The 12,323-nt window shown below is 45.2% G+C and overlaps 1 protein-coding gene across 5 annotated transcripts in view; it reads left to right on the plus strand.

The window, feature by feature from the left end:
* Positions 1-4,661: 4,661 nt before the first annotated feature.
* LRCH2 (leucine rich repeats and calponin homology domain containing 2) overlaps positions 4,662-12,323 on the plus strand; it is a 36,815-nt gene continuing 29,153 nt past the window's right edge. For 4 of the 5 annotated variants that reach the window (XM_052672836.1, XM_052672838.1, XM_052672837.1 and 1 more), the window contains exon 1: positions 4,662-4,956. In XM_052672836.1, coding sequence (XP_052528796.1) covers positions 4,662-4,956 — 295 coding nt within the window. Of the gene's footprint in view, positions 4,957-10,039; positions 10,148-12,323 lie in introns of those variants that run through there. The other variant, XM_052672840.1, reaches the window with a different exon arrangement.

The following is a 12,323-nucleotide window of genomic DNA, read 5'->3' on the forward strand; positions in this document are numbered from 1 at the left end:
TCATTTTAGTTGGCAGAATCATAAAATCATAGAATGGTCTGGGTTGGAAGGGACCTCAAGGATCATGAAGCTCCAACTCCCCTGCCACAGGCAGGGCCACCAACCCCAGCCCAGGCTGCCCAGGGCCCCATCCAACCTGGCCTTGAACACCTCCAGGGGTGGACGGGGCATCACAGCCTCTCTGGGCAGCTGTTCCAGCACCTCACCACTCTCATAGGAAAGAACTTCCCCCTGACATCCAACCTCAATCTTCCTTCCCTCAACTTAAAACCATTTCCCCTTGTCCTGCAGTTATCTAGCCTTGCAAAGAGTTGATTCCCCTCCTGTTTGTAGGCTCCCTTTAGGTATTAGATGGACTCCTTCATGAAAAGGGAGTGTTATTTCAGGACAGGGAGCTTTATAATTTATCAGGTGTTCCTTTTGTCACATAGGCAAACCCTAAGGAACCTCAGAAGGCTTTTAGCTAAAAACAAATAAAAATAGAAGGCAGTGGGAGAAGGGAACACATGCCAGCATTCAAAAACTTGTATTATCTGAAATATTTGCTCAGTCTCTGGGTAGATTTAGTGAATCTTTTGCATGTTGATGAACTGGTTGAGATTTGTTGTTGAAATAAATCCTATGCTGGTATATAAAAATACAGATTTTTTGCTTGGCATGCAGGTCTCAGTGCTTGTAGGGATACATGCCAGGGAAGTGTTTCATATCCACATGTGTACATTTGTACCTGCTGGTATGGAAGCACTCCAATATAGACCAGAATTGCCCAAAGGAGCAACAAAGGTTTCCACAAAGGGCCAAAAATCCCATCGGGAATGTCGGTGATATTTCATATTTCGCCCACCAGGGGGGGCGTGGGGGCCTTTTAATTGGGGGGAGCTCCCTTCTCCACGGCCTTTCTCACCTTTTGCCACGTCCTTGAAAATCGTCTTTTTGGGAAGATGGAAGAGAACAAAACTGTTCTACAGGTTTACCGAGAAACCTCCATGGTCGTTATTTTTCCCCACCTCACCCATTGCCATAATGTGAGCTGCTTTGATGGCAGCACTTCAGTTTTTATGCAGAAGTTGTAACAGCATGTAAGGAGGGGGCTGAGGAACACACAGCATGAGCTTCACTTTTTGCTGACAGGTCATCCATTTCTTGATAACAGTTAATTAAGAACTCCATGATTTGAGTCTTAATGCTTTTAACAGATAAGTGCTGTAAAACCAGAGGAATTTACAGAAGGATTTTTTTTTTTTCTCTGTATATATCTGTATCAAAGACTGAGATCTCAGGCTGGTACATGCAAAACCCTTCTTCCTAAACCCATGAGCTACACCTCTGAACTATGCAGAACATCCTTAAAACCACCCCATCAAAATGCATGTCTAAATCTGGAGGTCTGCAGGGTGATGTAACACCAAAACCATTGTATTACAGCACAGTACAACTGATCATCTCATGTACATTTATCTAGGACAAGGTCACTGCAGCTACTTCCTATCTTAAACTGTCTTGTGTGAGATCAGAGCTGTGACTTGAGAAATGCATGGCATACTTCATTAAAGATAACAGCAGCAGCATAGGCTTGGGTTCAGCTCACACGTGTGCAGGATGACAGGGGACTTGTAGCTCTGCTGCAGTCTGTACACTACTAGCTGCATCCTGGTAAGCTGAGGTACATTGATAACAGCGCTGGTTGCAGTGTAGGAGTCGTTTTAGTTCATGTTGCTTCTCAGGGTCTCTTGTCGTTAAAATAAACCTCCAATGAAAAGGATACGTTTTGAATTTTTCCAAGAAACAAACAAGGAAAGCATGTTGCTGCATGGCAAATGCATTATTCAAAATTAAAAAGGAAGGGAGGAAGGGAGGAAGGGAGGAAGGGAAGAGGGAAGGGAGGAGAGGAGAGGAGAGGAGAGGAGAGGAGAGGAGAGGAGAGGAGAGGAGAGGAGAGGAGAGGAGAGGAGAGGAGAGGAGAGGAGAGGAGAGGAGAGGAGAGGAGAGTGAAACCCTGTTAAAAATCACACTAGAATGATCAGCTGAGGATAAAGGCCTCTGCAGCACCATGAAATAGGAATAAGAGGTACTTAGAATGCTATCTTTGAGGTAAGAGCTGCCCTTCCTCCCCCCTGCCTTCAGGAATGCATTAGCTGGTGCTCAATGAAGCATTGCTAGCTGTACAAAAATAATCAGATGCTCCCTATGGAAAGAGTACTGGGAGTCTTCTCATTAATGGATCTGCTGTTTTACTGTGGTCTATACAAAAGATAAAAGATTTAAGAATATCTGTTGCTCACCAAAGCAGGCAGATGGAATCCTGCTTGCTTCTTTTCTATTGGATCATCAGATGCTGGAGTATTTTGGGTTATATCTAACTCTTTCAAAATGATGTTTCAGATAAATCACTGCCCTTTAGCACTCCCAGTGTGGTACTTGCCTTTCGACCTATTTGGTTTATTTGCTTTGCTTTCACAGTGGACCAAATTATACCATTTTAGTCTGGAATCTGGTTATTTGGGATTTATTTTATCTCCTCGTGTAAGGCTGTGGGTCTTGAAGAGGAAGAGCAATATCAATCAGGAAGAGGCCATCCAGTGAGGTGCAAAGAGAGAAGAAATTGAAGAGCAGCCAAGGAGATGGCAGAAGGATCATGTGAGTGCTGAAATAACCACACATGTGTTATCTCTGTGCCTCACACATGTCAGAGGACTGAGGCACCTCGCAATGAAACACAGCAAAAACATTATGAAAGCTTTGGCATTTGATTGCTTCAAGAAAGAAATTCTCTAAAGGCTGGAAAGAAAAGTCAGTGCTGACATCTTAGGAGGATTCCTGTTGCCTGGCTTTGATGCCATTATCACTTGCCCAGGCCATGGATCTGACCTGGGACACAGCCTGCAGGATGGTGGAGGACGCTTCCAGAGGTACAGCACTTGGCCTCACCATACGCAGAGCAACAGCACTGTGAGTCTTGTGAGCAGCCACAGCTTGCAATCCATGCTGAAAGCTGGGCAGATCAAAGCCTTTTCTAGATCTCATCCCCCTAGGGCACTAACACTGCCTCTTAATGTTTGTTGATGTCATCTCTTTATGGGTTTTTATCTAGAGAGGATGTGGGTAACCACAAAGACTTTCAAAGTGGAAGCTGCTCATGGGAGCAGGGGGTTTTTGGTCGTTGTCAGTCTCTGTACACACAGCCTCTGTCTGTGGTGTGGCAGCACAAAAATAGTTTGTCTTGTGCAGTCACACTGCAACATCTGAGCGTTTCCACATCTTCCTGTATTCTTTTTTGCTGCCATGTTCAACAAGAAAACACTCTGTTCTGCAGAAGAAACCAAAGGATGGCACAGGTGTGGCTTGCTGATCATTATGGCATGGAGGTCTGGGGAGCCACTGAACTCATGACTTGTGGTTTTGCTTATTGCTGGTTCATAATGTAAGAGAGGGCAGCAGGGGCAGGAGGGAGGCCCCCATGGGTCAGCCAGCACAAATCTATACCTGAGGAACATGCAACCACATGCACAACCCAGCAGTGCCCGGCAGCTCCTTCCACCTCCACCTCACTGCTTGGAAACCGATCGGAAGGCAGCAGCAGCGCTGTTCCTGCAGCTGTGTGTGACTTGTCCTGCTGTAAATCCAGGGGATGATTTGCTTTCCCAGGGCAGAACTGTGCTCCAGGCAGACCAACGGGTAGATTTGTGAGCACGAATCCCACAGCGGCACCCACAGCTGATGCAAAACGAAGCAGACAGCCACAATATTTGCAGGTGACAATGGGAGCCCTTCCCCCTCCACATTTGGCAGCGTGCTCTGGCAGGAAAGCCAATCTGTTTGCAGTGACACAGACATCCCAAAGCCCATACACTGCTGCACCAAGGGATTAAGCCCTTCACTCTTCAGTGCCGCCGTACTGATCCCGGCTAATGCAGTTCTATGGAGTGTGGGTCAGAGAGTGCCCATAAAGCTGTTTATTTCACTGATAACAGCTCAGCAGTCTCTTGTTGACACAGCACTGCTCTCTTCCATACTGCCTGGAGGGGCAATTTCCCTTTGATCACCAAATCAGTCATGACACGTACACATGAAAAAATATATTTATATATATAAAAATATATACATGCACAGATATATACATATATACACACACACATATATATACGTATGTACAACTATCCTTTTAAGCACCTTTAGGAGAATCAAAGCATAAAAGCAGATTCTGCCTATCGCATTAAAACGTGCGTCTAGGAGCCTTTCTTTTACTGTTTTTTAATGATGGCTCTAGAGGTATTTCTGGCAGATAAATATGCAGCACCTAACAAGTGCAGATTACACGGTAATAGAGATAATTACTCTTCCTCTAGCATCTCATTAAGGCAGCGGGGTCCACCGCAGCCCGGTTCCCATCAGCATCGACCGGGCAGCGCCCCGGGGAGCCACGCCCCCTCACCTCGCCGCCGATTGGTCAGAACGGCCGAAGGAAGGTACGAAGCCACGCCCCTCCCCGCTTCTGATTGGTGAAGGCGGCCGAGAAGCTCTGAGAAGCCACGCCCCCTCCTCCGTCTCCTCTCTCCCTCCTGTTCCCCCTGCAGGCCCGGCGGCGCATGCGCAGTGACGGCGGCGGCGGCGGCGGGCGGCCCCGCTGTTGTTATTGTGGGGCTGGGCTGCGCCGCGCGAAGATGGCGGCCGGGCAGGGGGGCGGCGGCGGCGGCAACGGCGGCGGCAGCAGCAGCGGCGGCAGCAGCAGCGGCAATAACAACGGGACGGGGGGGCTGGGGATTCCCGCTCATCTCACTCTCTCCTTCTCGGCCGGACCGCACTGGGGGGCGGCCACCCTTCCGCAGCCTCACACGGTGCGCAGCTTGGACCGGGCCCTGGAGGAGGCGGGCAGCTCGGGCATCCTCTGCCTCAGCGGCAGGAAGCTGCGCGACTTCCCGGGCAGCGGCTACGACCTGAGCGACACCACGCAAGCAGGTGGGGGGGCGCGACGGGGGGCGCTCTGCGGGCTGCGGTGGGGCGAGGGCGGCGCGGGGCGGCGCGTCGCTGCGGTGCGGGGCACATCGGTGCTTTGTTACGCGGCGATCACACCTGGGCTGTCCGTGCGTGAGCCCGCGGGATGCGGTGCCCGCGGGATGCGGTGCCCGCGGGATGCGGTGCCCGCGGGATGCGGTGCCCGCGGGATGCGGTGCCCGCGGGATGCGGTGCCCGCGGGATGCGGTGCCCGCGGGATGCGGTGCCCGCGGGATGCGGTGCCCGCGGGATGCGGTGCCCGCGGGATGCGGTGCCCGCGGGCCGTGGAGCTCGTGTTGGCGCTTCGGGTTTTGCTTGCTGCTGGGTTGCTGAGCGCCGATCACGTTAGATGCCTCTCCTAGCGCGTATTTCGTTCACAAATAGCTGGCTTTCCCAAACGTTGCTTGCGTGAATTAACCCCGTGTTGGGGTTTGTTTGTTTTTTTGTTGTTTTTTTTTGTCCGTAGGTTGTGAATGGCTGCGTTATTGTTTTGAGCGCAGCTTGCCCATTGTGGCACCTGATCCATCTCTGGCAGCCCCGTGCTGCTCCTCCATCACACCCGCGTTCTGTTGGGCTTTGTTGTGGGCTGCGTTTTGTGCACAGAGTTGAAGGATGCCGTCCTTGTGCCTCCCGCGGTACATCAGGGTGTAAAACATGGGAAAGGCGGATTTATAAATCCCATTCTTGTATCCGTTTCCCTGCTGATGGTTTGTGGGCTATTAGCCTTCTTTTTTTCCTGATGTGTGTGAGGCATCCCTATGCAACACGGAGCAGGGGTAGGTGGAAGTGTGTTGGTTATTCCACAATGCAGGCACGAGGTTAAATGAAGAACAAGTTCCAAAAATAATAGCTCTATCTCCATAAAGCACCTTCAGTGCCACAGGAGGCCATTTCAACGTGTTAAATGCTCACTAACCAAAGTGTTGCAATGACATGTTCTGTACAGGGAGCATCATTAACAAAAGACTCTGCATCCTGAAGCAGGTGCATAAAGGCCCGTATTTTGTTTGCCTCTCGTTGCATCTGGGTTTAATTTTTAGCTCTCTTTTGATTGTCAGCATATTTGAGTAAAAGCTGCCTGTGTCTTTTAGAAGGCAGCAGGGCTTTGTCACCAGCATCAGGATCAAACCTTCACCATGAAGGACGTTGTATGAAAACACTCCATGACAGCATCTGACAGTGATAGCCGTAGTGCTGCTGCTTCTGAAATCACTCACTGGGGTCATAGATGTGAGTCTGTGCAAAAGCATTTTCATAACGACGCCGATGGATAGCAATACTGATTCACCAATTAAATCCATGGGATATGAATTTTAGATGTCTTTCAGAAGCTCGTTTGTGAACAGGAGATGTGTAGCCTTTATTTTGACATCTGTAGGGTGTTGTTTTTTTTTTTTTTGAAAAGTGGGTAAATGATATTCTGCTGATGAATCACTGACATACTTTACAGGATCAGTGTGGCACAGATCTTTTGATGTAGGATCAGCTGCTACCTCACAGGCAGTCATTTGTCTGTTGGCATTTTAATTGGTTATGGCTCCTTCGCTCTGCAGTACATCCATGAGTGAGGTTATAAGTGCAGGCTGAGGCATGGGGAGCAAAGCTTTGGGTCAGAAATACTGCCAGTGTTTCACTTTCAGTTGAAGTCAGTGAAGGCTGTGAAACAAACATTGAACAAACAAACAAAGCCTTCAGAAAATACAGGATGCCTCTAACAAGTCTGGATACAAAAGCTGCTCTTCCTTATCACGAGTCTTTTTACGGTAGAATAGAATGGTTTGGGTTGGAAGGGGCCTTAAAACCATGTAGCTCCAATCCCCTGCTATAGCAGGGACACCTTCCTCTAGCCCAGGCTGCCCACAGCCTCATCATCCAGTCTGACCTTCAAAGAGGGGGCAACCACAGTGCCAGCATCTCCCCATCCTCACAATAGGAAACTTCAGAGCATCTGTAGCATCATTGTAAATCCAGAATATTCCACCTTCACGTCAGTAAAATCAATCCTAGAAATGACTTTGTTGCTGAAGTATGAATGCTGCAGTTCTTGGTAAGTTTCATACATATAGGGACAAACATGCTTCTAAAACACAACTGCATTTGATGCATCCTCAGCAATGCCCTTGGACTTCTGTTTTGATGTCAGGCCAAACTTTGCCTCTAACTTACGTAATGGTTTGCCAGTACACAGTCTGCAAATAATATGGTACGTTTTGGGCATCTTAAATTATGTGATCAATCTTAGTGCTGAGCTAAATGTGTAATGCCTGCGTCTGGGTGTTCAGCTCAGACTTTCTCCTGTTTCATGTTAACCATGAATTTTCATTGCAACCCCAGAGTTTTTTCTTTGGCTGTTCAAACAAATCTCGTGCATCTGTTAAATGAACTTCTAGGAAGAGAGGGGAAAAAAAAAAAAAGATAGTCACAAGATATCCAGAGATGTATGAATATTCCAGTCACTTTATTAACGTGTGTAATTTTGCTTCTTGCTGTGTGAGCAACATTAAGCCCCTGGCAGTTAAGTAATTGAGTAATCACATCAATGAAATCACTGTCTGCTTAGCTGAGGAGTTGTGTGATTTCTGTTCTGCTTTTTTTTTTTTGCTAGGTTCCTGTGCTGTATGGCCATCCTGACCAAAGGCAGCCTGTGCCTTTAGGAATTTGCTTTTTCCTTTTGTAAGCAGTGCTTAAAAACATGAGTACAGTAAATATGAAATGCATTAAAGTGACAGCTCACAAGAACAATTTCTTTACTCTGGATAAATGCACAGATGCCACAAAAAGCCCTCGATTCCCAGTTCTTAATGCAGAAGGAACCTCAGGCAATTGATGGCAGCCTGTAAATACATTAACTTTGAAATTTCTCCTTGGTCACCACCTGCTGCCTTTTCATATGGCTGAAGAGGAACACCAGTCTATTACCAGTATGGCTTGAGAACGAGCCCTCCTGTCGTGGCTAATCACCATCTTATTGCCAGCAGCTCAGTTCCCAATTGTGGTTCCTGGTGGGCTGGGGGAAACATGCACATCCTTTGCAGTACTACTGCCTACATTAAGTGCACAACTTTGGTTTTTACATCATCTTTCTGTCCTTTTTAAGGCATTTAGTCATCCACGCAATTACAGTTTTAAAACAACATAGCCTACAGCTTAATATTCAGTGTCAATTGCATGAGAATGTTATTTGCACTACTCTTCTGCCTCTCGAGCATACACTTCTAAAGCAATTCTGTTTCCTGTGTGAATTAAGTTATGTATTGCTGGTACCAGTGTTGGTTGAAGTGATGGCAAGTAATTGAACGCCAAGTCCCACTTTGAATTGAAGAGACATACAAATATGAGGTGTATGATGAATGTGGATTACCTTCTGGAGGTCAAACACCTTGAGAGATGTGGTTCTTCAGTAACGACTTCTTCACATTTGAATGGGAACAAGCTCAGGTTACATGAGTTTTTTGTACTGCTGTTTTGCTCAGAACTGTGTCAGATGCAGGAGCTGGAAGTGATACCATTAATAAGAAAGCAGCTGTGGAAAGTTCCCACAGTGGTTTGTGAGCCTATCCAGTGTTTGGAGGAAGGGGAGATGAGTTATGTATGCTCTCTGAGGCTTTCTTGCTGAAGCCCAGTAGTAAGGATGCTCGTTAAGGATGCTTATTACTATAGACAAGCTTAGAAAGTTCTCAGTTCAGTGAGTTGAAGTTGAAACAACTGCTTATTAGGCTGCATAGCAAATTGCATTATGAATAATACAAGCAATATCTTAAAAAAAAAAAAAAAAAAAAAAAAAAATCCAGGTTACATCTTCATCTGGAATGCTGGTCTATGTAATTAAAGAACATGACATGTCTAATTTTTGGGGGGCCTTTTTGTATTCTCCATCCAGCGAAATTGGATTTTCCATAACGTCGTGTCTTGGAGTATCAGGAAGATTTAACCTCTGAAACACTTAATGCTGGAACATGTCCTTAGCATAAAGGTAACTGTGCAGGGGCAGTTGGAGTGCTGCAGCTTCACAGGAAATGCAGAGCTACCCCATAGTTATGTTCCAGAGCTATGTATTTATTCCTTGGTCAGACATGATTACTACTGGTATGTTCCCAAGTGCTTGAAAGATTCACTTTGACTGGTGAGTCAATGTGTAATTGCCCAGCAAAGATAAATTGTATGTGGCTTATCCTCATCTCAGACCCGTTTGTAGGCTGCTGGCCAGCAGGTGTAACTTACACGATGCAAATCCTTCACCATCTGTGTGCTGGAACAAAGCGTTTACCTGGATTTGTTGCTTTGTCGTTTTGTTTCAGCTGGTGGAACCAATAAGCAGCAGACAGGAGTTGTATTAAAGATGGAAAAAAACCATGTTGATTTCAAAGCAGTGCACTGGGTCTCAATCCCTCCTACCCGCTCTGAGAAGCTTCTCATTGCCTGCACAACTTTCTCTCCCTGCATCACGAGGATCTCTAATTACATGGCCATGTATGGTTCCTTCCTGCATTGCTTTCACTGCATAACTAAAATTAGTGGGTAACCACAGAGCAGGTATTTCCTAGCTCTTGAGTTATTGGGTCCAGAACCCAAACACCACTTCCTATCTTTTTTTTGGTGTTTTTTTTTTCATGGTATTTTTTTAACCTGTTACTCAATAACTACATTTGCAGCCCCGTGTTTTTACTGGAAGTGATGTTAATTTACTGTATCCCTTCAGTTGTGTATTCCATGCTGATAAAAACACATTCTGCATAATCTTCTCTTACGTGTGCTTATGTTCTCTGTGTGTTTGGTGCTGAATCTTTTCGGAGATAAGGTAGGAACTGCATGCAGCATCAAAACATGGGTGTTCCCTGCTCCTGACATCGTTTTCTGCCTTTGGGCTTGAGTTGCATTTTTCAGAACTTGAAGACCAAAGTAATATGACTGCATTAGTCATGCTTTGAAACATCAGTGTATTCACTTAAAAGTAGTCAAATACCACATCCTGAAGCTAGAGAAGGACGTGAAAGTGAAACCCTCACAAAACTGTGCCTAAGACAAACAGAGACAAAACTGGAAACAGAAATAGAAGGAGCTGTGCATGTAACACCACTTTTGCAGAGCATGTGTGTGACCTTTCAGTTTTCTTCTTACTCCAAAAGCAGCACTGATCATGAAGTAAAGACAAAGCGTGAGTAGCTTAACTTCAGTTCACTTAGATATGAAAACTCAACCAATACTGCTTCTAAACCAGGTCCTTCTGAGCAGCAACTCTAAGAAGCTTATTTCTTAAGATGATCTTTTCCTCCTATAGGAACTTGAAGGGGTTTGTTCTTTCAGCATGTTGATTGCAAGCTCAGATTACATTACTTGTACTATTTCATGGGTTTGATGTAGCTTTTCAAGGTAGAGGTTTAGAAGTTAACATTACCTGCAAGCATTCAAGGCCAGGCTGGATGTGGCTCTGGGCAGCCTGGTCTGCTGGTTGGCGACCCTGCACATAGCAGGGGGTTGAAACTGGGTGATCATTGTGGTCCTTTTCAACCCAGGCCATTCTATGATTACAGGTGATTTGCGATTAGACTTCAACCATAGCAATGTGATTTTAAAAAGTCCTCGTGGGGCTTTTAGATGGTGTCAAATGCTAACGTATGAAATGATTGTTTTCCACAGGGGCAAATTTCTTGAGAATAGACCAGTAATCTTCCATATAAGATACAGAGGCTAAAGTTCCTGAGTTATATCTGTCTGCTGTTTGAAAAGAGCAGCAGTTCTGCCACTGCTTCCTATTTATGGGGAGGTTGTGCTGCAGAGTGAGCCCTGGTGTTTGTCACTCTGTCATGAGTGCTTACTGCCATTACGAGCCAGTGCTGAGGTTTGGTCTAATCTTTATCATTTTACTGCTAAAATGCAGAGCAACCACAAAGATTAGAATAGGAATAAAGGTAGCAGCACAGTCTATCTTCATTCTGTTTTATTTGCATATACGCACCAGATAAACATCAATTTAAATCTTACTACGTGAACATTTAACAATCAACTTTAAATGTATTTTAATTTCCTTGTGACAGGGGAGGTATGCTGGTGAGTTTAATTTCCTGAGGGATAAATGCTTAGCAGGTGCATCAAGGTTTCTTTTTTTCTGCAATGTGTTCAGTTTGACCATAGCCCTTCACCTCTTGATGTTGTAAAGTGAACAGATCTATTTGGATATTAAATTCATTCAGCTTAATACAAAAAAAAGCAATTGCTGTGATTCTGGAGAACCCTTTGCAACTGTATTATTTAAAAATTAATGAAATTATGTTTTGAAGCTGAGGTAGTTGATGTCTACATGCACACTTCATGCTCTTGACGGTTGTTTCCAACCTGAGCAATTCTATGATTCTATAAATCATGGTGTGTTTTAATTGCTCTATGCTTAAATTTTAAGCCTAAGTAAATATTGGGAGTTCTGATATTTAGTTATTTAAGTAGCCAGGCTTCTTTCTTCCCTTTTCATTGCAGAATACAGGAATGTTTAGTTGTGCTTTAGCTTTAAAATTTGAACAATTAGCTTCGAAGTGTGGTCTGTAGGTTTGAAAGGGAATGCTAGGTAATATACCTTGTCTTGTAGGTCTGGTGAGCTTAAGAGCTCTTCTCTCATAAGGTTCCTGAGAACTGGGAGGAATTAGGAGTTTCAGAAACCTTGGTTTGTATGTTGTTTGAATGTTAATGGGAAGGGGTGGGCAGCTTATGCAAGGGACTTGTCATCAGAATCCCTGCAAAAAGTTCTCTTTAATCTGTTTCCTCTTTATCCCTCCAGATCTAGATTTCAGTTTCTGGCTCAGTTGGTTTTGCTTTTCTTTCTCCCTCCTCCTATAATTGGTAGCAGCGTAGGAGCACAGCTCTTAAAACACAGAAGGGTTCAATTTTGTTTTGGTGAAGTGGACACACAAAGTAACCTAAAAATGAGTACTAACTGGGATTTTTTTTTTTTTCCCCTTCCATATTTGAAAGTTCCTCATGAAGATGGGCGTTTGCTTAATGTTGCCATGTAAATTAATGGCTGTCGTGGTTATTAGGATCCTCTGTGCTGTGGGTGTCCAACCTTTTGTCTTGCCTGGGTCACACCAAGTGAAGAGGAATAAATAAAACCACTGGGTTGGGTGCATACGCTCTATATGAAGCAGATATGTATTTAGGCACGCTTGGTTTTTGTAGATGTATCTGTAATTTTCCTGTGTAGCATCTTAATGAACTGATGTCTGAAATATCCAAGCAGTGCTAAGGTAGTTACACTTGTGTAATACCAACAGACTGCAGTTATCAATCCCCCTATTGAGGTTGAAAGAGGCCTTCACAGGTCGCTTAGGACAGTGCTGTGC

Source organism: Tympanuchus pallidicinctus, unplaced genomic scaffold, assembly GCF_026119805.1.
Source record: "Tympanuchus pallidicinctus isolate F22 unplaced genomic scaffold, pur_lepc_1.0 scaffold13, whole genome shotgun sequence".
NCBI lineage: Eukaryota > Metazoa > Chordata > Aves > Galliformes > Phasianidae > Tympanuchus > Tympanuchus pallidicinctus.